The 27,937-nt window shown below is 41.9% G+C and overlaps 1 protein-coding gene across 2 annotated transcripts in view; it reads right to left on the bottom strand.

Moving 5' to 3' along the window:
- PDZRN3 (PDZ domain containing ring finger 3) overlaps positions 1-27,937 on the bottom strand; it is a 131,189-nt gene that overhangs the window by 5,014 nt on the left and 98,238 nt on the right. The window contains exons 1-5 of one of the 2 annotated variants that reach the window (XM_030283033.4): positions 25,092-25,518; positions 10,344-10,585; positions 8,427-8,514; positions 1,207-1,305; positions 592-654 (exon numbers count right to left, since the gene is read on the bottom strand). In XM_030283033.4, coding sequence (XP_030138893.4) covers positions 592-654; positions 1,207-1,305; positions 8,427-8,514; positions 10,344-10,585; positions 25,092-25,328 — 729 coding nt within the window. In that variant the 5' untranslated portion in view covers positions 25,329-25,518. Of the gene's footprint in view, positions 1-591; positions 655-1,206; positions 1,306-8,426; positions 8,515-10,343; positions 10,586-25,091; positions 25,519-27,937 lie in introns of those variants that run through there. The other variant, XM_030283032.4, reaches the window with a different exon arrangement.

The following is a 27,937-nucleotide window of genomic DNA, read 5'->3' as shown; positions in this document are numbered from 1 at the left end:
GTTCTGGGGTTTAGGACATTGGAATTCTGGGGTTTAGGAGACTGGAGTTCTGGTGTTTAGGAGACTGGAGTTCTGGGGTTTAGGACATTGGAATTCTGGGGTTTAGGAGACTGGAATTCTGGGGTTTAGGACATTGGAATTCTGGTGTTTAGGAGACTGGAGTTCTGGGGTTTAGGACATTGGAATTCTGGGGTTTAGGAGACTGGAGTTCTGGGGTTTAGGAGACTGGAGTTCTGGGGTTGAGGAGACTGGAGTTCTGGGGTTTAGGACACTGGAATTCTGGGGTTTAGGACACTGGAGTTCTGGGGTTTAGGACACTGGAGTTCTGGGGCTTAGGACACTGGAGTTCTGGGGTTTAGGACACTGGAATTCTGGGGTTTAGGAGACTGGAGTTCTGGGGTTTAGGACACTGGAGTTCTGGGGTTTAGGCACTGGAGTTCTGGGGTTTAGGCACTGGAATTCTGGGGTTTAGGAGACTGGAGTTCTGGGGTTTAGGACACTGGAGTTCTGGGGTTTAGGACACTGGAGTTCTGGGGTTTAGGACGCCAGAATTCTGGGGTTTAGGATACCTGGAGCATTTCCCACACGTACCTGGATAATGCGATCCCCTTCTCGCAGCCGCCCGTCCTTCGCCGCGATGCTGTTGGGATCAATCTGCAAAATAAGAGAATTCTGAGTGCTCTGCAGGTTTGGGAGTTCAGTATTCACTTCCCCTTATTTCCTGGGTGGTGCATTTCAATGGAAGGTTTTAGATTTAATTATGAGTTTCTTTCCCCAAATTGGTGCAATTAATTTGAAATGATTCTGCGTGGTGAAAAAATGTTGCTGTATAAAATGCTACTTTTTTTCATGGAAAGGGATAAGGAGAGAGAAACGGGCCCCAGGTGTTTGCAAATAAAAGTATGTGGGTTTTTTTGTAATTTATATTGTTTCAGGAATAATCAAGAATAAAAATTAAAGGGGGAATATATGAAAATACTCTGAAGGCATCATCTGAAATAGAACATTGTTAATACAATGAAATTTGACTTCAGTGGGAGCAGGACTGCACTCAGTTTGGAGAAAAGGAAAATAATTAGATTTCTTCCAATTACTGCATTTTGGCTGTTTATTCAGCATGGTACAAATAGAGGATAAATATCTTAACTGCCCAACCATGAAGCTGAAAATACAAATGGTACCTTATAGAAGGGAGCTCAATCTTACCTCACTCACATAAATACCCATGTCATCTTCATCATCTGTTCTGTAACAGACAGTGAGGCCAAGCTTGTCCTGACTGTTCACTCTGTGTAAATCCACTTCCTGAGGTTTGAAAAAAAAAAAAAAACCAGAAGGAAAATATATTGTCAGTTAGACATTGGTGACTGATGGAAGCAATTTTTCAAATGCAATGAAAATATTTTGCTTAAGTGATATAGTGGATGTCTTTTGATTTCACTTGTAGACGAGGTTAACTTACTGAGCAAAACGTGATTATATGCAGACAATCAATACCTGGGACATTTTTGACCCTTCAATCAATAGGAAGTCATTTTGAAAATAGACCTTTTATTGATCTTAAGGAAGAAAAATTACCTATATTTCATGTAGTGCGAAGACTTCAAAGGCGAAAATACTTATAAAGTATGATTTCAATATTTGTCACAGCTGATACATATTTCCTAATAAGCAGGGTAATTCTCTGGCTTTTCAGAAAAAACTAATACTCTATTACTTTAAATTGTATCATTTTCATGAAGTCATACAATAAATTTCTCAAAACTGTGACTGAAGATCAATATATTGTCAGCAAAGCATTTGCTATTGGTAATAGAAACATAATAAGCATTTCAGTATCTTGCAAGCATTTGGTTTCAGCAGGTCATGGTGGTCTCATTAATCTCAGAGACATTTAACCCATCTTAAAAATGTATGTTCTTCTCTACACTTTTTTTTTTTCCACAAGGAATTCCTGAGGGTTATTTTCCTTTTTTATTTTTCTTCTGTGTTTGCTGCTTCTGTGTGACACTGGTTGGTGGGAAGGGTTGTAAAATCCATGGAGATACCCCCAGGCTGGGGGATGTTCCTGGCTGGTGAGCATCCCTGTGGCACCTTTCAGTCCTTCCTTTTTGCTTGTGAGGGATATCCCGGGGGTTTAAGGTGTTTAACCCACTGATTGTGACTGCAGGGCTGCTCCTGAGGATGCTGCCCTGGGGAGGAAGGGTTTGCAGCACACACAGAGGTGTGAAAGCACCTGGAGCTGTGTTTTTACCTCCTCAAGTGTGAGTGAGGCTTGGCAAGGTCCTGCTCCTCCTCAGGCCAGGCAGATCTGCTGGAAGGGACAAGTGGGAGCAGCCAAAGGGACACAGAATGTCCAAGAGCTGTCCCAGCCCCAGGGCAGACCCTGCACCTCTATTTGTGCTTGGAACTGCCATTCCAGAGGAGATGTCCTGACAACACAGCTCCTTCTTTCTGGCATCTCTCTTGCTGTGCCATTTGGAAGGGGCAAGACAATAAAACAAGCTGATATGAATAATTTATCAGCATGTCTAGCTGACAGCTGCCAAGATCAGCAATCTCGTGTTATTTACTTGTCAACATGTGTAATTTCTTTTTTTTTTCCCCCAAAGAAGCGTAGCTGTAAATGTCAGTGACATTTCAGCTGGTATTTAAGTGGTTTCAATCAATAGTATCCATGGTGAACTGCTGTGCTTTTTTCTCCCCCTCTTTTGTTACTTAAAGGTTTGAACACAATGCTTTAATAGTGGGGTTTTCTTCACATTTCTAAAGCTTTGGAGCTTTCTAGAGAGGAGATGAGATTCTTCAGAAGAAAGATGAGACAAAGTGGATTCTGTTCTGATCTCATCTGATCCTCCAGAATGTCACTGCAGTCAATGGGTTTATCCTGCATTTACCCTTGGAGTGAACTGGGGGTGAGGTGGGAATTTGTGGATTGAGCCTAATTCAGGCCAAGAACCATTACCATATTCCCTGCATACTTTAACAAAAAAGTTTCATCATCTCCAGGAATGCTTTTATATTGATTTGAAAACATGGCAAGAAATTTGTGCTGTGGTTCATTCTACTGCTTGCCATACTGGCAGTGAAAAAAATATATTTATAATGTTAAAAAACCCCCACAAAACCAAACAGAAATATATGGCGACTTTGGCTATTGCTTAAATAGATCCTGAGTAACTACAAACTCTTGGAGTGGAAGGAAAAGAGGGAGCAAGATGTTATTTTCATTCTTACTTGCCACATGTTTTTACTAACAATAGGTATTTTTCCAACAGTGTACATCTATAAAGGCTATAATAATTACAAATAATGAATGGGTTTATATTTAAATTGTACCATCTGAGATGTGACCTGTGATATACTGGAAGGTAATAAATCATCTGATAAATTAAATTATATATATTTTGAAAGGTAAAGAGCTATCTGTTGCTTAAAAACACACAGAAATAAAGCAGCAAGAAAAGGCTAGGGCAGAAAAAATTTATAGAGCAGGTGTTTAAAACCTGAATTTTTATGAGTAATTACTTGACAGACTTACTCTTGAGTACAATCCCTCTAGTCCTTGGTAGGAAGAGAGAGAGTGGATTTGATGCTACCCAAATATTATAATTTTATGAACTTAAACACAGGAACAGCTGCTTTCTGTAGGTCTTTACGTCAATGAAGTTTTAATATAATCATAAAGGTTTGAAATATTTGAGAGATAAAAGTGTGCAATTCCAGTTGGAGTTGAAGAATCAACACCAGAGTCTTCAAAGCAAAGGTTATTTTCCATATTCAGAGGCAAGTCTGTGTAATGCAGAAATACATGAAAGGGGAAAATGGAAAACTGGCACCTGCAAGTACAGGTATTATGTCAGCTTGAGTAATTGTACCAGGAATTAATTAAACAGAGGAAAATTAATATGGGCCTGGAGGAGTTTAAAAGTGTTTGCAGTGCCACAGGACTTGCCATGTCTCACGGTTTTGTCTCAGGGGCTGCATCCTGGGCAGTGGAAGGGACACACAGGTTATTGCACACCTGGTCTGCAGCCCCAGAAAGCAGCTGGCAGGCAGAGTGGGGGAGTGCTGGGGCCGGGTTAATATGATAAATGTGAAAATTCTGTCTGTGACAATTTTTACACTCGCAGATAATTCCAATCTGCTTCTTCAGATCAGGTAAAAGTGACATTTTAAGAGATGTTCAAAGGAGGATTTGGATGCTCTTTCAAAATAGTCTGTGCACGAGAAGTGTCTGAAAGATTATTGGCTCCTCATCAAATGCAGAGCCAGGGAGGGCTCACAGAGCTGGCTGCTGAAATCCATCTGGCATTTACAGCAAGACAAGAAGAAATGAACGTGCCCTGTGACATTATACCTGCAACCACTCATCATAATGAATTAGGAGCAAGTGATAATAGTAAATTAACCTCTATAAGCTCAGAAGAGCCTTCATTTGCAGAGGATTATTGAATTATTGTACTGCTGATTTAGAATTATGGCCTGCCTGCAAATTTATAAAAATCAGAGTCCTTCCTCTAACAAGACAGAAATGAGCAGTAGAGATGTGAAATGACAGCAGTGGGTAAGAATAGTTCAGTCACTCAGAAAGCCTCACCCACAACTTGCATGATCAGTGCTCTGTCCTTCTCCCTCTCTCTGTAAGATGTGCTGGATTTTTTTTCTGTCCTGACCTCTGCCACACCTAGCCAGCAGTGTCCCCTTTTTTGTGCTTCCTTTTGCTACGTTTCACACAGAAAACAGAGCCAGGGAAATAAATATAAAGAACGATTTCCTTTTATACTGCATAAGGCCCTTTCTACCTTTTAGCAACTGACCCTGTTACAGCAGGAGGGAAAATCTTCCTCATGCTTTCTTGAACCTAAGAAAGCAATCTTTATGTTTGTATTTTCATATCAAAGTGGTTTTCAACACGGGTAAATGGAAAAGAATCCCACCCTTTCCCTTTTCAAAGGAAAAAAGGCTATAAGACAGATTTTCTTTCCAAAATTCTCTGCTCTGGAGAAGTAGAATTCTACCTGGAGGCTTCTGTGGCAGCCCAGCTCTGTGATGGGAACTCTGTCAGACCATAAAGGCTGGACTAGCCTTAATCACCAGTGGTGCTGGGGAAGGCTGAAGAAAAGTGTTTCTCACCCTGATGAAAAGAGGTTTGGGATGGCTCAGTGAGATAACTTGGAGGATGCCAGGCTCTCTGCCAAGCAGATGGGCAGAGCTCCATCACTCAGACCTTTCTCACACGGCACGAGGTGTTGAGGCCAGGCTGAAAACCTCCAGAGAGCTGAGGCAGGACAACTTTGCAGTGCTGCCTTGTGAGCCAGATGAAATGTTTTACCACTTTTGCGTTTGTTCCAAACAGAGAACATACAAATATTTGTGTTAGAAAGTACAGCTGTGAAGCTTTTTAAACCTTTCCATATTCAATCACTGCCTGCTCGGGCTGCAGCTCCTTGTATTCCCAGACACAGCCCTGCCTTGAGAAGCTCCTGATCTGTGCAACTCCCTGCAGAGCTGGAGTTTTCATAGAGAAGAAATATATTCACATAAAAGATGCTTTGAAACGCTTTGTAAACCAGGATGGAATAAAAATTGCAGAGTGCCTGTGATGGAGCCTTCCAATTCACATGTTCAGAGTCGCCTCTCACCTCCCTTGCAAACAAATTATTGGAGAAGTGAAAAAAGTGAAAAGTTTCAACCAAAGTAGCAAAGTACAGCAAAGGGGAGAGCTTGAAACTCTGGCACTCTGCTTTTACTCATGGTTTCCTAAAAGCAGTGGATATTAATTTCAGATCTGGAAGCACTTTTTTGTGCTTAGTGTGTTCATCTTTTGCTGATCAGCTGTTGTGGTTTCAGGCTGGGAACACTGGGAGCTGTGCACTGGGTGGGCAAAAAGCTCTTTGAACGAATTTGGTGTCCCCCTTCAGTCTTCTGACAAGAATGCTTCATTTCTGTCCAAGACTGAGAGAGAGTATCAGAGGGAAATTTCTCAGCAGTAGCAAACATTTAATGTAATTTTCATCTCCAAGCTTCATTGACTTTCAGCTAACCATTCAGCTGAGTTCAGTTCTTTCCTTGGAAAGAAAGACCTACATACAAGCTGCATATTGGGAAGGGTGAAGACAGAAAGTCAAATGGGAGGGAACAGGCCCCTTTTTGATGTAGAATGTTCTCCTTTGTAATGTGAGAAAGTTCCACTGAGAGAGCCCTGGCTTGGGCTGTGTCTGACAGCTGGACAGACTTGTTTGAATAAACATATTAATGCATAACACTGCTGGGGAATCCTGGAGTGACATTATTCTTCCTTTATGAGCCTGAAATGACTTCTAGCTGGGCCTCCATGAAGAATGAATGTACTTTTAATTTATAATAAAATAGGAGTTCACGATCTAGTTCCTCTTTACGTGTGGCATGGAAACTTCAAAAGAAAAGAAATGGTATTTATTTATTTTTGTAGCAGAGAATATATGGCAGTACCTCTGAGTCATCAATTTTAAGACAAATGTTGAGATTAAACCGAGAATGCAATTTTGGCACCTCAGCAATAGTGCCAGCATAAATTCCTTGCTATGGATATTTACATTGGAGGTTTGTTGTGAACTTGGCTATTTCACCTTTTTTGTCTTGTTTGCTTGTTACAAATCACTAACCAGTCAGTTATAGACCATAAAAGTTTAGATGAGGAGCTTCTGATTTAAATTCAAAGCACATTTTATAGACATAGAAACCCAGAAGGCTGACTTGATGGCTTTCTTACTTTCAACATTCCTGCTGCAGTCAATGAAACAGTGCCTTTGTGGTCTTTTAAAACATATCTATCAAAAGGCAAACAAAAAAGCAACCAGCCAGTTGAGTCCCTGTTAGCACTTTGACCTTCCCATTGATCACAGTCTTTACAATTTGAACAGGAATCTTTAGTGGTTTTTAAGAAATACTATTAGGCTACAGAGACTTTCCTAATGTTCATCTGCCTGTGTTACTGAGCTGATCACCTTTTGCCATCAAGTACTATATCAATGTCAAAATTATTAATGTTGTGGTTTAAGGCATATTAAGGTTTGGCTACTGGAGTGCGTGTGTTTAAACTGTTTTCAGCTCAACTGGTTGACCTCCTAATAGAAGCATTAGAATTTATCGACAATATTAGATTTCCTAAAAAGTAGATTTTGGAAAGATACTGATAAAAAACACTGATTTGTTCTACATTTTTCTTTGAGACTGAAATCTATATTGTATTTGTTTTTATTTAAGAGAGAGGAAAAAGAAAAAAAGGTCCTTGTTTGAAAAGTAAGGCCTTGAAGTCTGCTAAGTAGCATTTGTTTTACTGGCACTTTGATTTTATCCTGCCTTTGATTTACGTTTGTATACAGAGATGAATTGCTACCAGATCCGCAGAATTTGAGAACAGCTTGCAAACTTTTTATGGGGTTTTAGTCCTTGATCCTGCAAACACTTTTATAGAAGGAAACAACCTGGTGCTCATGGAAGGACTGAACTCTGCTCCCACTGAAGCTGTTGATAAATCTGCACTGATTTCAGCAGAGCTTCAGGCAGGTCAGCACAGCTTGCTGTGACAAAGAGGTGTTAGCAGGACCAGGATCTAAGAAATCAGAAGTGCAAGCCAGCTAAAGGTATAAAATATTCTCTGAGTCTTGGATGGATCAGCTGGGTCAGACATTGCTGGCTGTATTTAGAACTATTGGGATGCTTTGCTACTATTTATTACAACTAATTAAAAACATTTCACCGGGTCAGTACTGTTTAAGTGTCTTGCAGAACCTCACAATTTCTGTGCTGTACCTTGAATGGTTGGGAGCAGCCTATTAAAATTAGGAATGAAAAAAATGAAGATGAACTTCTGATGGGATATACAAGCACTAAAACCAAAAGTGATTTTTAAAAATTTGGCAGGGAAAAGGGCTTACATACTTTCATGACTGGTTCAACTTTTATTATCTGTAATTTCATATGTATACATATGTCACTTAAGTAATGAAAAAGGGAGGAACAGCTTAGTATAGTGGCAAATCTATCCTGGCCTTGTCTTGTAAACTTAACATACGTCAAAATTATATGATCAAGAACATCTGTTTCTCAGCCAGGAAATATTTAAGGGAAACTCACACATTTTTACTGTGGTTATGTGGAACAGGTCCTGCCACTCAGCAGAGCTCTTCAGATTTTCTGAAAGCTTAAATCAGCACGCTTACACAGTACTTAATTAAAGGAATCAATGACTTCATTATTTATGTTAATTTGTTAGCTGATGATCATCAGTGCCTGGCTCACAGTTCAATGGACTGATAAAGGTATCAGCAACTAGTGAACAATGTTATCACAAAGATCTGCTTTGAAAAGTCTTTCCACTTTATGCAATTCAAACACCTTGAGGTGCATATGGAAATGAAATAGTCACTCAGATTAAGTACCTCTAATTCCAACTCATCCCGGTCCATTTCTTGATGAATTCCTCCCATGTAGTCATTTGGGTCATAGTATTCATGCACAGATGGATGACTGGGGAAAAAAAAAGGTATTTTTTAGGACAGCACTCAGGACTTCAGTGGAACTTGTTATTGCATTCCAAGCTTGTAGAGGAGATGATGGAGTGACCCCCACACTGAGGAGCTGCATGTGGTTAATTCTATAAGCTACACCACTTACCCCAGTAAGTGTTTGAAATGAAAATTCCATGTATTGTAGGAGGACAGCCTGCTGCTTTTTACTGCTTGAGCTCTCCCACACTTCCACTGCCTTTACTTTGGAAGTTGTAAGCAGTGTGATGCTCTTGTGATCACTGTTTTCTGTGCTGGATTGTTTTATCTGCAGTGAAAGTAAACTCCCTTTAATTCTTTGTTACCTAGATAGTGGCTGAGGCTAATTGGCAGGATAGTCAAGTTGTTAGAGGCAGATGAGATTAATCTGAATGGAACTGGGAGAAGTGAGAGGAAACACGAGGAATAAATGACTTTGCTTTCATGGGCTGGGTGACAGCACAGCCAGAGAGCTGAGTGTGGCCCTGGCATGAGAAAGGCTGTGAGGGGCCAGAGGAGGAGACCTGGTGATCCAGCAGCTGGGGTTAATAATTAAGGAACAATATGGAGCTGCTAGGGCTAAGGTGGAATAATGCAGGTGCATTGCAACCTAAATTACAGAATGATAAAATCGTGGGACAGTTTGGGGTGGAAGGCACCTTAAGGAAAATCTCATTCCACCCCTGCCTGGAACTGTCTTGGACACTTTCAGGGATGGAGCAGCCACAACTTCTCTGGGCAACCTGTGCCATGGCCTCACCACCCTCCCAGGGAAGAATTTTTTCCTAAATGATTCATCAGGAATGAATCTTTGCTATTTTCTAAGTGCAGTTGGGAAGTCAGAGGTTCTAAAAGCCCCTAGTGCAGTTGAGGTTGGGAGGTGCAGTGTCGAGGCCCTAGGAATAGTCCCATTCCCTGTGCCAGGATGACAGGCAATCTGCAGGGGCTCCTTGGGGAGCTGTTTTCCTCTCCAACAGCATGTGAGGGCGGGGGGCGTGTGCGCCAGGAGATAATTGTCATTTGTATTTGTAAGTACAAAAGCATCAAATTACCATTAACAATAATTAAAATTTGATTCCAAAACATCCACGACAACACTGGTAAGTAATTTTAGTCCCAGAAAATAACTTATTCGAGTAACAGCGCTGCAGGGTTATAATAAAGTAATTAATACACTGGAACAGAATGTAGCAGCTCTTAGCATTATAGAATTTATAGCAGCCATAAAAAATAAAGTTAAAACATAAGCAACCCAAAGAGGCAGTGAGAGGAATTACAAAATGCAATAACTTTATCCATCAAATACCAGCAAAAAAAATGAGCTTTATGAGGCCATGTGGTGATTCAGTGGCATTACTCATGTGAGTAATGTCTTGCTAATGTGTAGGAAAAATGAAAATCCTGTGAGTTATGGCACAGTGGTGGATGAATTCTGGCTACTTCTGGGAGTACATGTTTACATGTTTCTGGGACCAGATATTTACATGTTTCTGGGAGTACATGTTAACATGTTTCTGGGAGTACATATTCACATGTTTCTGGGAGTACACATTTATGGCTCAGTGGTGGATTAATCCTGGCTACTTTTTGGGAGTACACATTTACATGTTTCTGGGAGTAGATGTTCACATGTTTTTGGGAGTAGATATTTAGATGTTTCTGGGAGTACAGGTTTATGGCTCAGTGGTGGATGAATCCTGGCTACTTTTTGGGAGGACACGTTTACCAGCGAGTGAGGTGAAGCTGTGAACTCCTTCTAACCCAGCGCGTGAGGGAACACAAGACTTCTGGGGCTCAAGGAGCATCACTTACTCTTCGGGCAGCAGGTAGGGGTCCAGGCCGGGGACGGGCGGGCTGGGCGAGCCCATCTTGCTGAGGGCCATGATGTGCTCGAAGGTGATGTCGGTCTGGGTGGCCGCGTCCACCAGCTGCGGCTCGTGGGCCTTGGCGCGCGGGGCCCTCCGCAGCACCTGCACCACGATGGGCTCCTTGGCGGTTTTGAACGCCTCCACCGCCTGCTCGTGCGTGGCTTTGGATAAATCCTTCCCATTGACCTGCAGGAAGAAAGCAGCAAAGCTGTCAGGGACCCAGGCTCAGCTCCCAGCCATGCCAATGATGCCTCGAGTTTTAGCGTTCGTATTTCCATACTCTGCACTGCACTGGTATAGAACTCCAAACTTCATATTAAATGTTAGCAAGTTCTCTTCACAGCTCAGGCACACACAACAATCCTTTTCCAGCCCCAGAACCAAGGACACTGCTGCAGCTTCAGCCCAAAAAGTGCAAACAACAAGGAATGGAGGAAAGCAAACTGGGAGGGTGGGACTGCATCACCTAGAGCTGGAATTGGACAATGAACTCCAATGTGGAAATGGACCAAAACTTTTAAAAGTATAAAAACTCATGACACAGTGTCCATCTTGGGCAGAACCACGGCCAGGCTCTTGTAGTGCCTAAGGTGTATCCTTTGAAGGCCTTTTAATAAATCCTTACTTTATTCTTTTAACTCTTTCCAGCCTCTCTTCAGGGTCAGCCTCTTCAGGCATCACCAAGGTGTGAGCAGCCAGTGCCAGGAACCATCCCCACAACCTTGTGCATCTCTCACTTTCCCTTTTTACTACAGTAACTTTACAAATCCTCTGCTCTGCCTTTTATTTTGATAGATTTTACTGGGCTTGCTCTTTGAGGTGAAGTACAAACCAGCACCCCATTTGTTTCTTGCAGATTAGAAATCCCTCAGCCCTTGTTCAAACACAACAAGTTATTGATTCTCTGGGCGTTTTTCTAGTTTTGGTTTGCTTTTTAAACTCTTCACCTTTTTGCTGAACAAAACCGAAACTACAAAACTATGTGTTTGTGTCTGATAAACAATTCTTTAGATGAAACATGATGGTAGTACTCAGTCACAGCAATAAAAAACTCCATTTTTAGAGTAGTGGATATAAATAACAGGAGACATGCCAGGCCATGGAACTGGGGGGCTGAGCAGAGAATTCACACACTGCAGTAAATACAGCTATAATCCACGCTTAGTCACATTAAAGTGGGGCACGTGAACAAGAACATTACTCAGCACAATAACTGAATTTAGCCCATATTTAACATATTGCCCAGGGCAAAAGCTGGCTGATATAAAAAGGGTTAACTTGAGTGCAGAATAGATTGAAAAGGCTAAATTCCTGCTGAATTACCTTGTGCAACTAACACTTTTTCCCTGCTGTCATCTTGAGTTTGCCTTAGAGAGGTGATGACACCAGGATTTTTGTGAAGCCAGCTGAGAGGGGAAGGTGTTAGCATGACATTTACATCACACAAACACTTGCACTGTACATTGCTCCCAGTAATGCACAGCATGGAAAGTTTGGCCTGGTCAAATTAAATATCATTAACTCGCCCAATTGAGCAGATTACTTTAAAACAGTTTGTACAGCTGTAAAATTAGGTTCAGCGTAATGTTTTCTCTGGAAAAAGGAAATGCTGATTATGCTTTGAGTTTTATTATTTGCTGCAAATTAAATGTTGCACATTTTACTGTGTGCATCCTATTTTTTTTTTTTTTTTTGGTACAACAAAACCCAACAAGCAATCAGAACAAAAGAATCTAAATTGCAGTGTATAATGTTTTTCAGAAATGTGCTCAGAATAACTCTTGAGCAGGAAACTATTCATGAAGATCCTTTCTCCATCTTCATAGTAAAACCTGTTAAAATCCTGCAAAGGACAGATTTCCAGTTAATTCCCAAATGCTGTAATGAACCAGGATTACACACAGTTCAGTACAGGCCTGCATTTTAATTTTGGTTCCTTAGGACACTTTTATTTCTGCAAATCCATGGTCTGTCATCCTCTTTGTGCTCTCCTATGCAATTCTTACACAAAAAATCATAACTTCAAGGACAGGTTGATGTCATGCAGGGAACAGGCTGTAGTAGCTGCACTGTGTCATAAATTCTTACTACAGGAATTGTTTCCAAGTAGTTTCCTGACTGTGCTGTCTGCAAGCTGATAATGCAATGAAAAGAAAAGGTGCTGCACAGCCAGGAAGAGGACATGGGGCCAGATTTTAGAACTGGGGTGATGAGCCAGCTAAATTCTAATCTAAACCCTCTCCTGCTGCAGAGGGACCTTCTGTAGAAAAGGTTTGTGACTTTCTGGCATTCAGCTTCCAGTTGGTAAATTGATTACTCTACAAGCAGAACTATATTTGATGTGTATATGATTTTAAAGGATGGGTTTGATAGGATGGCAATGATTACAGTGAAATGGAAGCATAAATCACTGTATTGCTGTTGTTATGGGTTTCTTAACCCACTCCAAAGAAATGGTTGAGGGTTTTGTCTTTAAGAGTTAATATTTCTATGAGCTGTGGCAGCACCCACATCATGTTAGACAAACAATCCTCTGGACAGTAGCTGTCCACATGACAAATGGTTTTGGGGTCAGTCTGTGGATCCCTTACAAGAGATGATTCCTAAACCCCAGCTGAGTGGAATCCTTTTAGCTCTGCAGGTTCCTGTTCTGATCAGCAGCCTTGGCCACCGTGGTGATGCTGATCTATGAGACGTGGTCAGAACTGCCCAACAAATGATGAAAGAACACAGAGTGACACAAAAATACGCTTAAAAGTGCTTTACAGCAGGGAATTACATTTCTGAATCTGGTTCCTAAAAACCTGCAGTAAGTGCCATAATATGTGGTAAATACTGAGCAGTGAATAGTTTGCAATTACTTTTTGTTTAAACATTTTTTAAGCATTTCCTGTCTCAGCACACCAATAATATAATTTTCCATTACAGGGAAATAAAGAAGGCAGTGCTAAATATTTGGATAATAACAAGCAGTAATTCCCCAGTCTGCTTGTGCATGACAGAGATAAATTGCTTTTTAGTCTAGAAAAAGTAGCAGGTATTGGAATTTTATTTTTAGCAGCACAGAAATGATGCAGAAGAGAAATATACTGGGATGATCTCAATGGCCTGATTTCTGGTGTCTGTGTTGAGTCAGTACTTGTGACTAATCCTGATTCTAGCAAATAGGTGATACTAATATGCTTGGTTTCTATCTAGAAAATTTGTTACAATTGACAAATAATAATTCCCAGTGGTTAAAAGCCAATAAATACATAATAAAAGAAATTAATAAATCTGTACCGATTTGCTTTGTTAAAAAGAAAAGGGGCTTTATATTCCTATACTTTATTCCTAATGCTGCTGAATTGTGCTCAGCAATTTCTTTCCTTATAAACAGTTACATCTGAAATAACACAGAAAAAAAAAAATCCATGCACATGAACGCTTCAGAAGACTGCCAAAAACGACAAATATGCATAATTTCTGAGGAACATGCCATGTGACAGAGACAATGGGATCTTTCATGGCACAAAGGATGGATAAATTAACTTGTCTGCAAGGGTGAAATGCTTAGCTTTTGGACCTTCTTAGCATTGGAAATATACTGAATATGGAGAAAGCTGTAGACAAAATGCAGTGACTGGAGTTAAACTGAGCTGAATGGACTTGGGTGAAATTTGTGGCGCAGCCGGATAGTGGCTGCATGAGGCAGGGACACAAATACTCTGTATGCACAGCAGACAGTAAATAAGGAAGGCATACTTGATTTTTTTTTTCAATAGAAGCTATGCAATGGTTATGAAACAAAATAGCATTTACAGTATTTTATTTTATAGTATGCACTGTATGTTGTTCAGCACTAATTAGGCTGGAGAGAGGACTAAGAAATCTACAGAGGCAGCAAGAAATCTATAGATAAAGGTGGCATAATCCTGTCTTGGAGGTCTGTGTCTCCTGGAAGTTTTAATACTTGGAATGAAAATAAAATAGTCATTTGAGCTTGATCTGATGCTCACTGGAGTCAAGAGGTGTTTGGCTTTTGCCATGCCTCAGCTCAGGCTCTGACTGAGAAAGGACATTAACAGCAAATCAAGAAGTTGAGTGTGCCACCAGCATTCCATGGCCAAACTCAGATAATGGAAAAGAAAATTCTGCCATGGTCTATTAAGGTAGAAGAGATGTGTATTTGTAATTGAGAAAATGAGAGATGATACCCAAAGGCAGAACAGGGGAAGCCATGGCACAAATCCAAACAGGTGACCCCAGCAAACAAACAGAAGAATGTCTTAAACTCTCATTTTGATCATGGAGCTCTCATTAATTCCTTTACCCAAGAAGTAAATGGTCAGAAAAATAAACAGGAATTAAAATAAACAGAAAAATAAACATGAAAAAAAGAATGAAAAAATCTAATATGCTGTTTCTGGCCCCAAATGGAAGCAGCAGAACTTCACTGAGGAACCCTAAACATCAGGTGGAATTGCTGAGGTACATCCCATGACAGCTTAGGAGGTGTGAATACAGCAAATATGTGGGTAGAGTTTGAGATCAGACTCCTCAGAGCCATGCAAAAAAACTTCTGAATGCTACCTTGGAGATAAAAGGGTAAAAACAGGCAGTAGGATATTGAGGGGTGCAGAGTTGGTAAGACCCAAATACTTTCCTGAGTCTGTTTTCAAATCTCCTCAGTTGGTAGCTACATATTAAATAGAAAAAACAAATAAATCAGTGATGATTTGTGAGCAGTGATGCTCTCAACAAGAAAAAAACCAAAAAAACAGGGAAACCCCTCATATCTCTTTAGGCTTGTGAAGAATTTGCTCTACCTCACTTAGGAGATAGCTTTCCATATCATTTTCCAGCGCTGTGAGTGTGTAATATACACTGTGGATTGGATCTACATTGGCTTCTCTCTGCTGGAGCTGTGCAAGGCATTTGGCATCCCTCCTGTTGAAATCTCCTCCTTCTATTAATTCCAGATACGTCACAGTGAAATACCTTTTACAAGGACAGATTTTCTCACGTTTTTATATTGATATATGTGCTTTTCCTTTAACAATTGTTCTGCTGAGAGGTTTGGGATCCTCCAGCAGTTCCTGAGCCAAGTGCCACTGTTCAGCTGCTAATTTCCTGAGGTCAGAATTGGCACTGAAGCCTTCCAGCCTTCCCACTGGGAGGGCAAGGCTGGAGCTCCTGTGCAAGGCAATGGGAGTTTGCAGCCAAGGATGGGATGACAGAATTGTTCTCTGTTACTAGAAATCACATTTTTATTTTTGCTTGAGGTATGAGGCAGGATAGGACACGGTTGTATTACATAAATGTCATTTTATCAATAGCTGCTGTTTAATTATTGAGCAAGGTAAGTGATTTACATGCTTTATTTCTCTGGGTGGGAAGAGAAGGCTAATTAATTGCCACTTCTTAATGGCAGACATAAATTAGAGGCCTTCAGGTATGTCAAAATATGTCATTTGTTTATAAGTGGACAGAACTTCTTTCTGGTTGCCACCAATTCTGATTTTTTCCATTTGACACAGTGCTTATGGAAACCCCAGCAGGGGTGATTTCTCTTTTGACATCATCTGCAAGAGTGACTTCAGGCACTGGTGGAAGTAGTCCCTGAAAAGTTGAGAAAGCCAAAGATCCCTGTGCATAACAGCTTAGTTATAATTATTTTGTATTTTATTTTTGAAGCAATAGTGTGTAGCATTGTATTCTGGGTGTTGGGAGCACACAGCAGAAACCAGATGGGTTTCAGTAAATTATTTTTTTCCCATTAATTTAGATTTCGGTGAGTTCAATGCCATGAATGACAAACGTTTGTATGAATTGTGCAGCTTGTTGGCTCTTCTATGCCTCACAAATGTCACAGAGAAAAAAAAACTTTTTTGCCTAAGAATGAGTAAGCAGCTTTTATTTGTAGAAATTCATGCAAATCCTTGGGAAGTGCACTATAAAAATGCTAGTTCTGTTAGACTACAGATGCCTGTGCTCCATTTAAAATGCTCTTTATGGTCTGATTCACTTCTTTAGCAAGTTCTTAAAGAGTCTGCATGCTAAGAAAAAGCAGCACAACTTTAAAGATCTTTATAGAAGCAAGAGCAGCAAAAAGCCTACTTTATAACCCCCCTTTTCCCCAGGAATTGGAGAAAAAAGGTTCAAAATACAGGTTAATTCTTCTTGCAGATCCATCTAATCCCTCTTTTATTTCCCTCATATGTACAGTCTCCCGCCTTTTCAGAACACAAGAATGATATTGTTTAGTAATAGACTGTTTCCATGTGTGTGCATTTCCCTTCTGCCTTGTGAGCCATCCATGACAAAACAGTCCAGACCAAGGAAAAATTCTTTTCCTTAAGAGCACAGAATACATTTGTTCTCCAAACCGTTAACTTGCAAATGGAAAATCTTGGGAAAAAGAGCCTGGAAATAAAGGAATTTTTATTTTGCTAGTAATTAGCACATTTAGGTATTGCCCAGGCAGGGCCAGGACTGTCTGTAGCATACTAAGATGCTCTTGGTTGGGTTCTCAGGCTCTGCTCTTGTGGATCAGTACTCAACATGAAACCACAGGGAATATTATCATTTGCTTCAATGAAAACACAGAGCAGTGCTGGGGCTTCTGAGACTCTTGGACTTTCACTAGAAGCAAAGTTTACTTGGAGACCTTCTTCTCTTAAATATGCATTAATTGTGTTAAATGGCTTTGTATCAGGGCAGAAATGCTTTTCCTCATTTTTTAAAGTGATCTTTTGTGTGTCTTTTCACAGCTTAATAACCCAGGTCCACCTAGAACACAGCCAGAAGTTTAGAGGCTTCCCCTTTTCATGCCCCTCTCTGCCATTTCTACAGTGTGCCCCAGAGGGGGCCAATCAATGGGATCTCTGAGTGAGCTACAAATGAGCCATAAATAACCATGAATTACTAATGAGTGGATTCAGCAAGTGTAATTACCCGTTTTCTCACATCCTCTGCTTTGTCCATCTCTAGCACTGCACCTCCAGTGTGGCTCCTTGGGAAATGCTCTTGCCTTTTCCACACGTGCTTTTTCCCAAGAGGCAAAAATCTTATGTCTACGTGTTCATCTAGTGCAGCAAATTACAGATTTTTATGAATGACAACTTGCAAAAATCTGTGTATTATATATTTATGTTTAAAATAACACACAATGAGAGTGAACAGCATGAAGAAGTTAAAACCCTGTTAGATGAGGGTGCAATGTTACGTGGATTCAAGCTGAATTTGAGTAGCATAAGAAACAATTCTTGTCCTGAATCACAGCAAAGGCCCCTGCAGGCAGCACCTTTCTCCCACAGAAAAAGGGAATGGTCAAAGACAGATTTGGAGGGAGCTTCCCCCCCCGCCTATGGCCTTCCAGTGCTCACAGCTTGGTAAGGCAATATTTATCACCATTACCTCAGCTAAAATCAGAGTAGTGCAAGTTTCTGGTGTAGAGAGCAGAACTTCACATAATCCTGATATCATTTCAGCAGCATATCAGACTGTGCAAGCACAAGCACAGGGCAGTGCTGCCTCTGGAGACTGCTCCAGGAGATGAAGCACAGGGCAAGTGAGTGATCTGCCTGAGGTCACAGAGGGCACAGCAGCACCCAGACCTTCCATCCCACCACCCAGGCACTCTGCTGATTCCCAGCACCCCGTTTTTCACGCTGCTGCTCATTGTTTGTAGCTTTTAAGTCCATCTTCCCAATGCCTCCCCTCTTCCACAAATGCCTCAGAGATGCAGGACAGGGAAAGGGCAATTTTGGACAGCTCTGAAGATCACCTGTGCTGAAGAGGGTTATTGAAGCTGGTTGCAAGGAAAGATGGAAAGAACACCTGGTGCTGTTCTGTAGGAACCCAGTGACAGATCCCAGAGGGTTTCTCAGCCCTTCTGCTTCAGGAGCTTTGTCACCTTGGGACTTCCACGGGCAGAGCTGAACTGGCTGAAGAACATGAACCTCAGGAGGTGTCAGAATCTGTGGGTATTGGTGATTCTGAGATTGTAGAAATTCTCTGTCTGTCAGCCCCGCTGCCAAAGCAGAAGCCATAATTGGTCTGTGCTGTTTCAAGGTTGTTTATTCTGTTTATCTCTAACATGTTCTGCTGCCCTGCCGCAGCTCTGTCCTGCAGGGCAGCGTGTGGGGCTCTGCCCTCAGTGGGATGGTACAAACATTAAATACCACAAACTACCTGTGCTGGATTTACAATAACGTGCCAATATCTGTCACCTACGTTGGACAGTGTGTCCCCAGCCTGAACCAACAGAAAAATGCCAACACCACAGTGAAACATGGAGGGCATGAAGAAGGAGAAAAAGGACAAGACACACCCAATTTCCTCCATCTTGTCCCCTCTGAACCCCTAATCTAGAATCCTAAAATTTTACTTTTGCACCCGTGTCACACTTAATTATTACTTATATCAAACACTCAGAGCTTGTAATTCATCCTGTAAGATTGAAAACTCTTTTTCCATGGACAGAGATCACAGCCAGTGTCTCTGGGGGCTCTGTCCAGGGGGGTTCCTGACCCCTGCCAGGGTCCCAGACCTGCCAGGGCAGCCAGAGGGAAGCCCTGGATTCCCACAAGGAGGGAGTTCAGCACCCCCTCCCTCCATGCTGCCATGGCCATGGGTGCTCACAGTGTGACACTGACAAAAACACCTGCATTTTCCTGCGCCTTGAACTGATGGCAGTTACACAGATTCATCAGGTCAGATGCAAGAGCTCCTGCTGAACTCTGAAGCACCTTGGCCAAATTTAAAAGTTATCAGCTGTGATCTCCCAACATATGAATGATTGCTTTCTCTGAAATGTTCAGTTTTCACTTTGCAAGAATGTACAGAATATTGGCCTGAAGTTGCAAAAAACCCTCTAGTTGCACTTCTGTGTGTAGTTTTTATCATTATTTGGGATAATTTTGATGTATTAGTGCCCAGTTCCTATGCCAGTGGACAGCATGTCCAATCACCTCTGTGCCCCTACCCAGGATTATCCCTGGATGGACACGTGGAAGAAAACAGTGCCTGATTCTAACCATTTGTGTTTTGGATGGTGGAATCTGGCTTTTTGCCTGAAGATATTCCATATTAATAGGAAGTTTTTCTTCAATTGTCAGTGCTTGAATTAGTGAGTATTGTAATATTTAATGTTTATGTATATTTGATATTATTTATTCTCACTCTCTCCTGTCAAATCCCCAACTTGTGCCCAAGTTCCAGCTGGATTTGCTTCCCTTTACCCAACAAATCTCTGCAAGGACCAATCCCAGTGTCCATGTAACTGGAGAGTTGTCCTGTCCCAGTGAAAATGAAGCCTGACCTTTTGTTCCATTATTAATGTACACAAAACCCCCCACATTTATTGAATCTGCACTTTTTCATTACTCCATATGTTTCCTTTTTTCCCAGCCCATGTCTGACATGTGACAGTAGAGCAGAGTGATTGTCCCTCGTGCCTTCTCCCTTGTGACTTCTTGCCACCTGCTTTGTAGCATTAAACAGATGTGTAAGTGTAAAGCATCACAAAACTCATCCCTTCAATCATTCATCATTAAAAAAAAATCCTAATAAATCCATGCTATGGCTGAGCATTTTATCTGCCCACTGTAAAGATGAAAGGCACTGTAGATTTCAGGAAGATTATGCAGCACTGAGACATTTCACATGCAAAGTAGGTCAAATTAGGTATTTATATCACAGGTGACCATTAGGCATTTGTTTATTTCGTATCAGAACTTGTTTATTTTCCTTTAATGGCCAAAATATCCCTCTAAATTCACAATAAAGAATATCTTCCAGAGAAATCCTAACAGAGGCACTGCATTATTCATCATCAAGTGAAGAGGAAAATTTCAATTGCCAGTTTCTGGTAAATGTCTAATTAGGAAAGGGGACTTGTGAGCCACAGACAGGCGCCACGATCATTAAAGGGCAGTTTTCTGAAGATTATGAGTCTCCAGTCTGTCAAGCAGAGTTTTTCTACAGCTGAACTAATTCTGCAGTAGAAAACCCCATCTAGAACAAAGCCCTCAGAATTAACATCTTGTTTAAGCAAACACATGACTACTTTGAAGTAAGTGTGATAGGTTCACGACTGTTATTGAGGTCGAGTTTAATGGTACTGAAGCGACAGAATCAAACTTCAGCACGAGTTTTAATTTCAGCTGCAGCACAGGCTGCACATACAGAGCACTTGAAGCCATACACTGTATTTCAAGTAGAGCAGTTCCCTATAATTGGCACCACCACTTTGGTCTTAACATGGAAAACTACAGAAATGTAGAGCAACTAATTCTCTGGCTACCCAATTAAACTTGAGGGTGTGAAAGGCATATGTACAGAGGCAATTATTTCTGTTTTCCAAATCTTACAGTTTTGATTAGGTTGGGTTTTTTTGGGTTTTTTTTGAGCTGAATGTTTATTTTGGCAAGCTTCACTTTGGCCCTGCTTTAGGATAACATCATTGCTCAGTAGGTTTAAGTCTAGTTAGGCTGTTTCCTTGAATTAGGCTTTTCTTACTGATTGATTACTTTGGTCTCATTTTCTCAAGTCTGAACGTGCAAATGGAATTCTGATGCAAGGGGACCTGCACTGGTGATTAGCTCAGTGCAGCAGCTTTGTGTGGGAGTTCTGCTGGAGAACAGTGCCCTGCAGGCGATGCCATGGAAGCTGCCACTGGAAAACAGTGTTGGCTTGTTCCTCAACACTGCTGACCTCTCATTAGCACAGAATTTGTCTCTGACCTTGGTGCTTATATAACCTTGGCCACAGAGCATCTCAGTTTGGTTTAAAATGCAAATCCAGCATGCCCAGTATTGTTTTTTACCAACAGTGTCATTTTTCTGTGTCTCAGGGATGGGCCAGGCTGGGAGCATGTGAGTGATGCTTTCAAGTTTCCGACACGCTGCAGGATCATGGCAACAACTGTTTATTTATATATGAACTTTAGTATTTGTGAGGGGTGCCAGCTCAACAAGCACGGAGCAGAATCTTCTGACCTCGGCTCAGCTGAACCAAGGGCAGCAGCAACATGAGCTTGTTTCCTGCCAGCCTGTCCTCAGCCTGGAGGAAGGGGCTGGGCTCTGTGCTCACTCATCTCAGGGTTTCTCAGCTGCAAGTGCCACTTTGGATGGGCTGTTCTCATGGTTTCTTCCCGCTGGGTGCACTCCATCATCCTAAATCCCAGGGAACAGTTTTGAGCACTGCCCGTGCAAGTTTAGAGTCATCTGTGATTTAAAATTCTATACTGACATCCTTGGGAATTCTTCCAGTGGAAGGTGTCCCTGCCCATGGCAGTGGGGTTGGAATGACAAGATCTTGAAGGTACCTTCCAATCCAAATCATTCTGTGATGCTGTGAGGATTCTGTAAAACACTGTGCCCATTTAGAAAATGATTTCACTCTGTGTTTACCTTCCATACTGTGGGCAACATGTGCTTAGTGTGAAAAAGGACCAAGAAAGTTCCTTAGATTGCAGGCTTTAACTTTTTCTACTCTGTCTTGCACTCTCAAAAGCTCTATCTCAGATAACTCATTCTTCTGTAAGTTTCCTTCAATGGAGTTTACTTTTTGGTCCCTCAGGAATTTTCAAACAAAGGGAAAAGCCCTTATTTGTGTTATTGTTTGGCCAGGAGTTTATGACATTGAGAAAAGCACATCAGAAACCTGGTGTTAAACACCCTCCCAATTTTCTGGTTTTCTTTCTTCCCCGTTCTCCTTCTGTTTTCACAACTTTTACTGTCTTCTGAAGACTCTCATTTAACCAGACACCCAAAAATCTAATAGTGCATGTTGCTTCATTTAATATGCTGTATTCAGCTGGGGAAGCAAACCCTGGGACACACCTAAGATGGGACATTGCTGCTCATCAGTGGTGACACTGCTCTGCACCAAGCTGCCACAGCCCCCTTTGCACTTGCAGCACAAAGCATTGACATGCACAGCTACAACAGTCTCTAATGACGAGGTGTCTTAATTTGGTTTTTATTATGTGATTAAAGGTACAATAAGGTAAGTGCTCAACAAGAGGGAAGACCATTGTTCTGCATCATTAAGCTCACAGCAGCCCAAAAGAAATTGTAGGCAATGTGCCAAAGCCCTTAATGAAGAGGATCTCTTTGAATTATCTATGGATGAGGAAGGGATAAAGCCTGAGCCCTGGTATATTTGATCCTCTTTGTGCTCACTGTTAGAGGACTTACGGAGCCAGCCGTACTGGACCTTCTGGAATTGTAATTTATGGAAGCATTAATTTCCCAGCCACACTAAAGCTCTTGGCCTGATAGAGAAAGTGCAGTTATGTACTATTATTAATTCCTTCAAGTGTCTTCTGAATTCCTACATCTTGGAGTCATGAACTTTAAAAAAATAAGGCTAAGGAGATTTATTTGTAATGATGCTCAATAGTCCCTAAAACCAAGTTATGCAAATTTTGTCTGAGATTTCTTAAATAGCAATGCCTTATCACATGATATTAGCGTTACATGGGTGACACAAAAAAACACTGTAAGAGACATTTTCTACTGTTGGCAGATTTTGAAACTTTTATCTTCTATGTTCTGTAATTTTAAATGGCAGTGATCCTTCACCTCCCTCACCGTTAAATTTTAAGTGATTGTTCTTGTGTGTAGGTTACATGAGGACATATTTTTATAGTTGTAGGGACATATAATTATCTGGATGTGCTCCACAAGCTATAGAATTCCCTCCCTCCTGTCTTGCAAAAGAGAGAAATCAAAGTAGACCCCTGTTAAAACAATTTTGCACAGTTATTTCTATTCTAGAATAATCAGGGATTATAGTCTTAAATAATTCAGGTTTTGCTACGTTAGAAATCCCGGTTTTACGGGATTACATGCACCTTTCACTTCTGTGGAAACTTGAGGGTATTCCAACAATATTTCCCAAAAGACTTCCATATTTAATGAGGAGCACTGGGCACTCACACAGGCTGCAGCACTTTGCAGGTTGACAGAATCCCAAACCCAAACTCCTGCCAGGGATCTGCACCTGCAGCCAGCACTGGATAGTTCAGTCATCTCAGATATCAGCAGGAACTGTTCCTGGGACTGATTTTAGGACATGTATTTAAAGAATGTTGTCCTGCATCTGTCGGGAGATGTCAGCAAGTAGCAAAGGTTCTCTGCCACCTTTCCTGCACGACAAAAACTGAGCAAGCCCCTGAGCAATCACAACACTGGTGACTGGGTGCTGTCTCAGTCTGTCCTGGTTGTTGCACTCCTGAAGGTGACTCACTGACAGTCCCCAAACCCAGACTGCACAAAAACTTGGCAGGATCAGGAATTATTCCCACAGCCACTGCTGTATCCAAGCAGGTTCACACAGACCGTACCTGGCCCCAGGTGTGCTGCTGCAGGCAGCATCTGCTTCCCACTTCAGAACACTGGCCAAAAACAAACCTGATCACCTCCCTCTAAAATTCCTCCCCCCATCACATGCACAGCAGCTTAGCAAGTGGAAGTGTGCTGGTATAAATAGAAATGACAGTCAACATGTCTTTCTATTTGCTCCCACAGGGTTTTTTTTATTCCGCAAAGCGTCAGCGTCCTTCGGGTGAGCGAGCGAGAATTAGATCACAACTACGTGGTTAAAATTTAATCACTTCCCTACTAGCACAACGCACAGAGCACATCTTTTATTCACTTTGTTGTCAGTGACATCAGGATCTGGGATCAGCTGCAGGTGGGAAGGCAGCAGGACACGGGATTGCCGAGCAATTCCCTCTGCCGGCAGCGCGGAGCAGCGCTGGGAATGTCACCCGGCAATTGTCACTGCTCCTAAACCTCCCCAGCGATGGCCAGGGGGGAAAGTACAGCTCGAAGCACCTGGGTAGTGTCTGTCCACCCGGGTCTTTGTACAGACAATCCAATCCACCTTCTCAGCACGGAGCATGAGTGTATATATCTGTGAATATTTCCAGGGAGATCCGCAGGAATACATCCTGAACCACCTGGCCATCACTTCGCAGGGCTCCATCCCCCTGCCTCAGTCCCAACTGTGCTGCAGATGTAACAGAGCAAGGAAATTCAGAGGCATGCAGAAGGAAAAGCAGTAACGGGAAATAAAATCTGCTACAGAGGTCGATGTGTTAATACATTCACAAAAAACTTCTCAGAAGGTTCATATAAGTAAATTGGTATATAAAGATCTGTAGGGCAGTAGTTTTAATCCGGTGTCAAATCTGTTTGCTAGCTGGTGTTTTTGCACAGCAAGGTACAACACCTACCACAACTAGCTACAAACTCTGTGACAGGCACGCACAGACCAGACTGAGCACCAGTGAACACACTGCACACAAGTGGCTCCAGGTACTTGAAAACAGGTACAAAACCTTCTTCATGCATCTTTCCCACTTGTGCAAGGAGTGTGTGACCAAGCCATGATCCTTGGCAAGGAATTTAACTTAATATACACCGGAGAAATAAACAGTCTTATTTTGTGATGAAAGTTTTGTGAAAAGTTTCATGTATAATAGCTAGATTTAAATATCTGATATCTGCAGATGCGAATGGGAAGACACGGGCTAAAAACATAACCATTATCACACAGATTTCAAACAAGCTTTCACTTCCATTTGCTGATGCTCCAGCTTCCCTACCCTTAAGAATGGCTACAAACCTAAAAGAAAACACTCGCTTAAAAAAAAAAAAAAAAAAAAAAAAAAAAAAAAAAAAATCGAATTCTTTACCTGACAAACTTCATACAGTAACTTGTACTGCTCTTCTGGCTTCTGCAGAGCGCACAGGCGGCATCCCATGGCTGAAGGGCAGCGGTGGAAAGGCTCCGCGGTGCCCCGGGCAGGCGGAGCCGCGGCTGCCCCGCAGGTGAGCGGCGGAACCGCGGAGCTCTGCCCGTCCCCGGCTCGCAGCTCCCTCCTCTGCCTCTCCCGCCGCCCAGCCACGGCTATATACCGCCACTCATGCATATTAATCAGCCCTCATTGCCTATTCATACCAGGCACTGATACACAAGCTATAATTGCCAGCTATGACAGCTGAAATTTCTCTAATTAACAGGCAAGTGCTTCAGTAGCGGGCGTAATAAAGGACACTAACAATTTTGTAAACCATTTTGTAGCAATTACAAACAAACACGACTGCGTTTTACTACGGTCCCCCAGGATAATTCTTCCCACGTTTCAGCAGGCTGGGAGCAGGGTTTAAGCGTAAGGCGCAGTGAAATGAGTGTCGTGGTAGAGAACTCAGCCAGGGTGAAGTTGAATATGCTCAGCAGCATTTTTTTTCCCTCCTGGACTGTGGTGCTATTTGAGAGCCTCAGTTTTACAGCAGCAGCTGACTGAACTGGGTGTTTAACAAGCACAACAGAGAAAGGCATCTCTGTCCCTGAAAGCCTCCACAGCCTTAGGAGGCTGCAAAGCAAAGAAGATATATGTGAATATATGTGGATTTAGGGGGAAAAAAAACCCCACCAAAACAACAAAAAAGTGTCTTGTATTAATATAGATTAGTTTTAGATTAATATGTATTCCAAGTGAAAAATGGCTATTTATGCTACTGACTCCCATTGTGTATTTGAGTGGCGTAAATGACAGCTTCACATATTATCTGTGATATTAAAAATATAAACTTTATGAGATTGTAAAAATATGTACAATAAAATCAGTATGGCATTTATGAGTACTCAGCATTTGAGCGCGCAGATCTGCATTAAAGCTGCACCACAGATGTAAAGGATAAGACAGCAGTGAACTGCCCAATGAGCTAGAAAAGTACTCGTAACTCACAGCCTTTATGGATATTTTCCAGTCTGTGAGAAGCACTACCTTGCGCTGGGAGTGTGGATCGACCATAATTTTCCCAGTTGTTTAAGCATTCAGAAGGGGCTGCATTTTTATAACCTCACTGCAACTCATTCTGCCATAAAGAAGATGACAGAGCAGCCAGGAGTGAGACCAAGGGTGTCATTCCCACAGGAATTGCAGGGAGAGCCTGGATGGATCCTGGCCATGGTTATCTAACTGGTTTTGACTCTGCTCAGTGAGTTTCTGCAGATCACAAGGGAAATGTTGTGCAAGGTCCGTCTTTCCTGTCCAAACCCTGCACACAGGTGCTTGCTGTAGGGATCCTGTAGAATACTCAGCTCTTGCTACAATGGCACTGGCTCACAGTTTGCATTAAAATGTTCATTACTGCAACGCAGTTCATGCTTTAGTACAAGTTGAGTAAACTGAGACTGACAAGAAGGGGTCCCTTGATTCTAAGACTCTATTTTGTTAGCAAAATTTGCCTGCCTACAGAAAGAACAAAGAACAGAAAGAAAGGAGACCTCATTTCAGACAAGGCACAATGAGCACAAATTGAAACGCAGGAAGTTCTATCTGAATATGAGAAAAAAACCTTATTTTTTGTGAGGGTGGCAGAGCCCTGGAACAGCTGTCCAGAGATGCTGTGGGGTCTCCTTCTCTGGGGTCACTCAAAACCCACCTGGACATCCTCCTGTGCGACCTGGTCTGGGTGACCCTGTCGTGGCAGGGGGGTTGGACTCGATGATCTCCAGGGTCCCCTGCCAATCCCACCAGTGACTGAAACCCCTGCCAAACACCCAAAACAAGCGGGAACTTTATCCCTGAGCTGTGACTGTGCTGTTTCCCTGTCGAGAGAGCTGCTGCCATGGTGGCAGAAGTTGCGAGGTTGGAGCAAGGAGGAGGAAGCCTGGATGCTGCTGCTGCCCTCAAGGAATGATTCAGGCTATCCCTGGTGAGATATGCCACTCAAATACTGCAGCTTTTCCAAAGCTGGTTGACAGCCAGTGACTGTGGATCTTGAACAACTGGAAAATTCTTGCATGAGGGGACTAGTGTTCCCTAAAAGCAGAAAAAGATGATGATGATGATAAGTGAATTAAATAAAAAAACCTCAGACTCTATGGAAATTAAAAAAAAAAAAAAATCTATGGCTTTGATTAGGTAATTTTTTGGTTGTGTAATTTGATTAAGCAACTTAAGGTAAAGCTTCCAAAAATGTTGTCTGTGATTTTGGTTTTCTTCTTAAATGTAATTAGGTTTCTTCTCAAAGACTAGATGCCATTTAAATAAATGTTAGTGTTCTGTTCAGGTGGCTGAGGTCAGTCAGAATTTTTTCTTTTTTTCTTTTTTTTAGGAATAGCACGCAGCTGGATCTGCTTAGAAATAAACCAGAAACATGTGGGATATTTAATTTCCAGTTTCAACGGAAACACACCTATTTGTTATTTCCCTATAGCAACGTGATAGACTGCAGGAGATAATGTTTCATCTGATTCAGAGAGATAATCCCTAAGTCAGGCCAGGAGAATAAGCCCAGCAGAAGACTTGTTTTGATGTGTAAGTGGAGGGTCCCATAAATGTGATGTTTGGGATTCTCCAGCTGCCAGGGCCCCTGGTAAATGAGCTGCTCCTGGAGCCAGGCCAGTGCCCATCTCACTGGAGATGTTTCCATTATTGAAATATAACTTGCATCTCTCCTATTTATCTCATAGGCAAAAATAGTAGCTCTGCCTCAGGTCAATATAGACTGGTTTTTACAGCATTTTGCC

This window comes from Taeniopygia guttata, chromosome 12 (genome assembly GCF_048771995.1).
Source record: "Taeniopygia guttata chromosome 12, bTaeGut7.mat, whole genome shotgun sequence".
Lineage (NCBI taxonomy): Eukaryota > Metazoa > Chordata > Aves > Passeriformes > Estrildidae > Taeniopygia > Taeniopygia guttata.
Note: the sequence above shows the minus strand (reverse complement) of the source record. Positions and strands in the feature narration are given on the sequence as shown.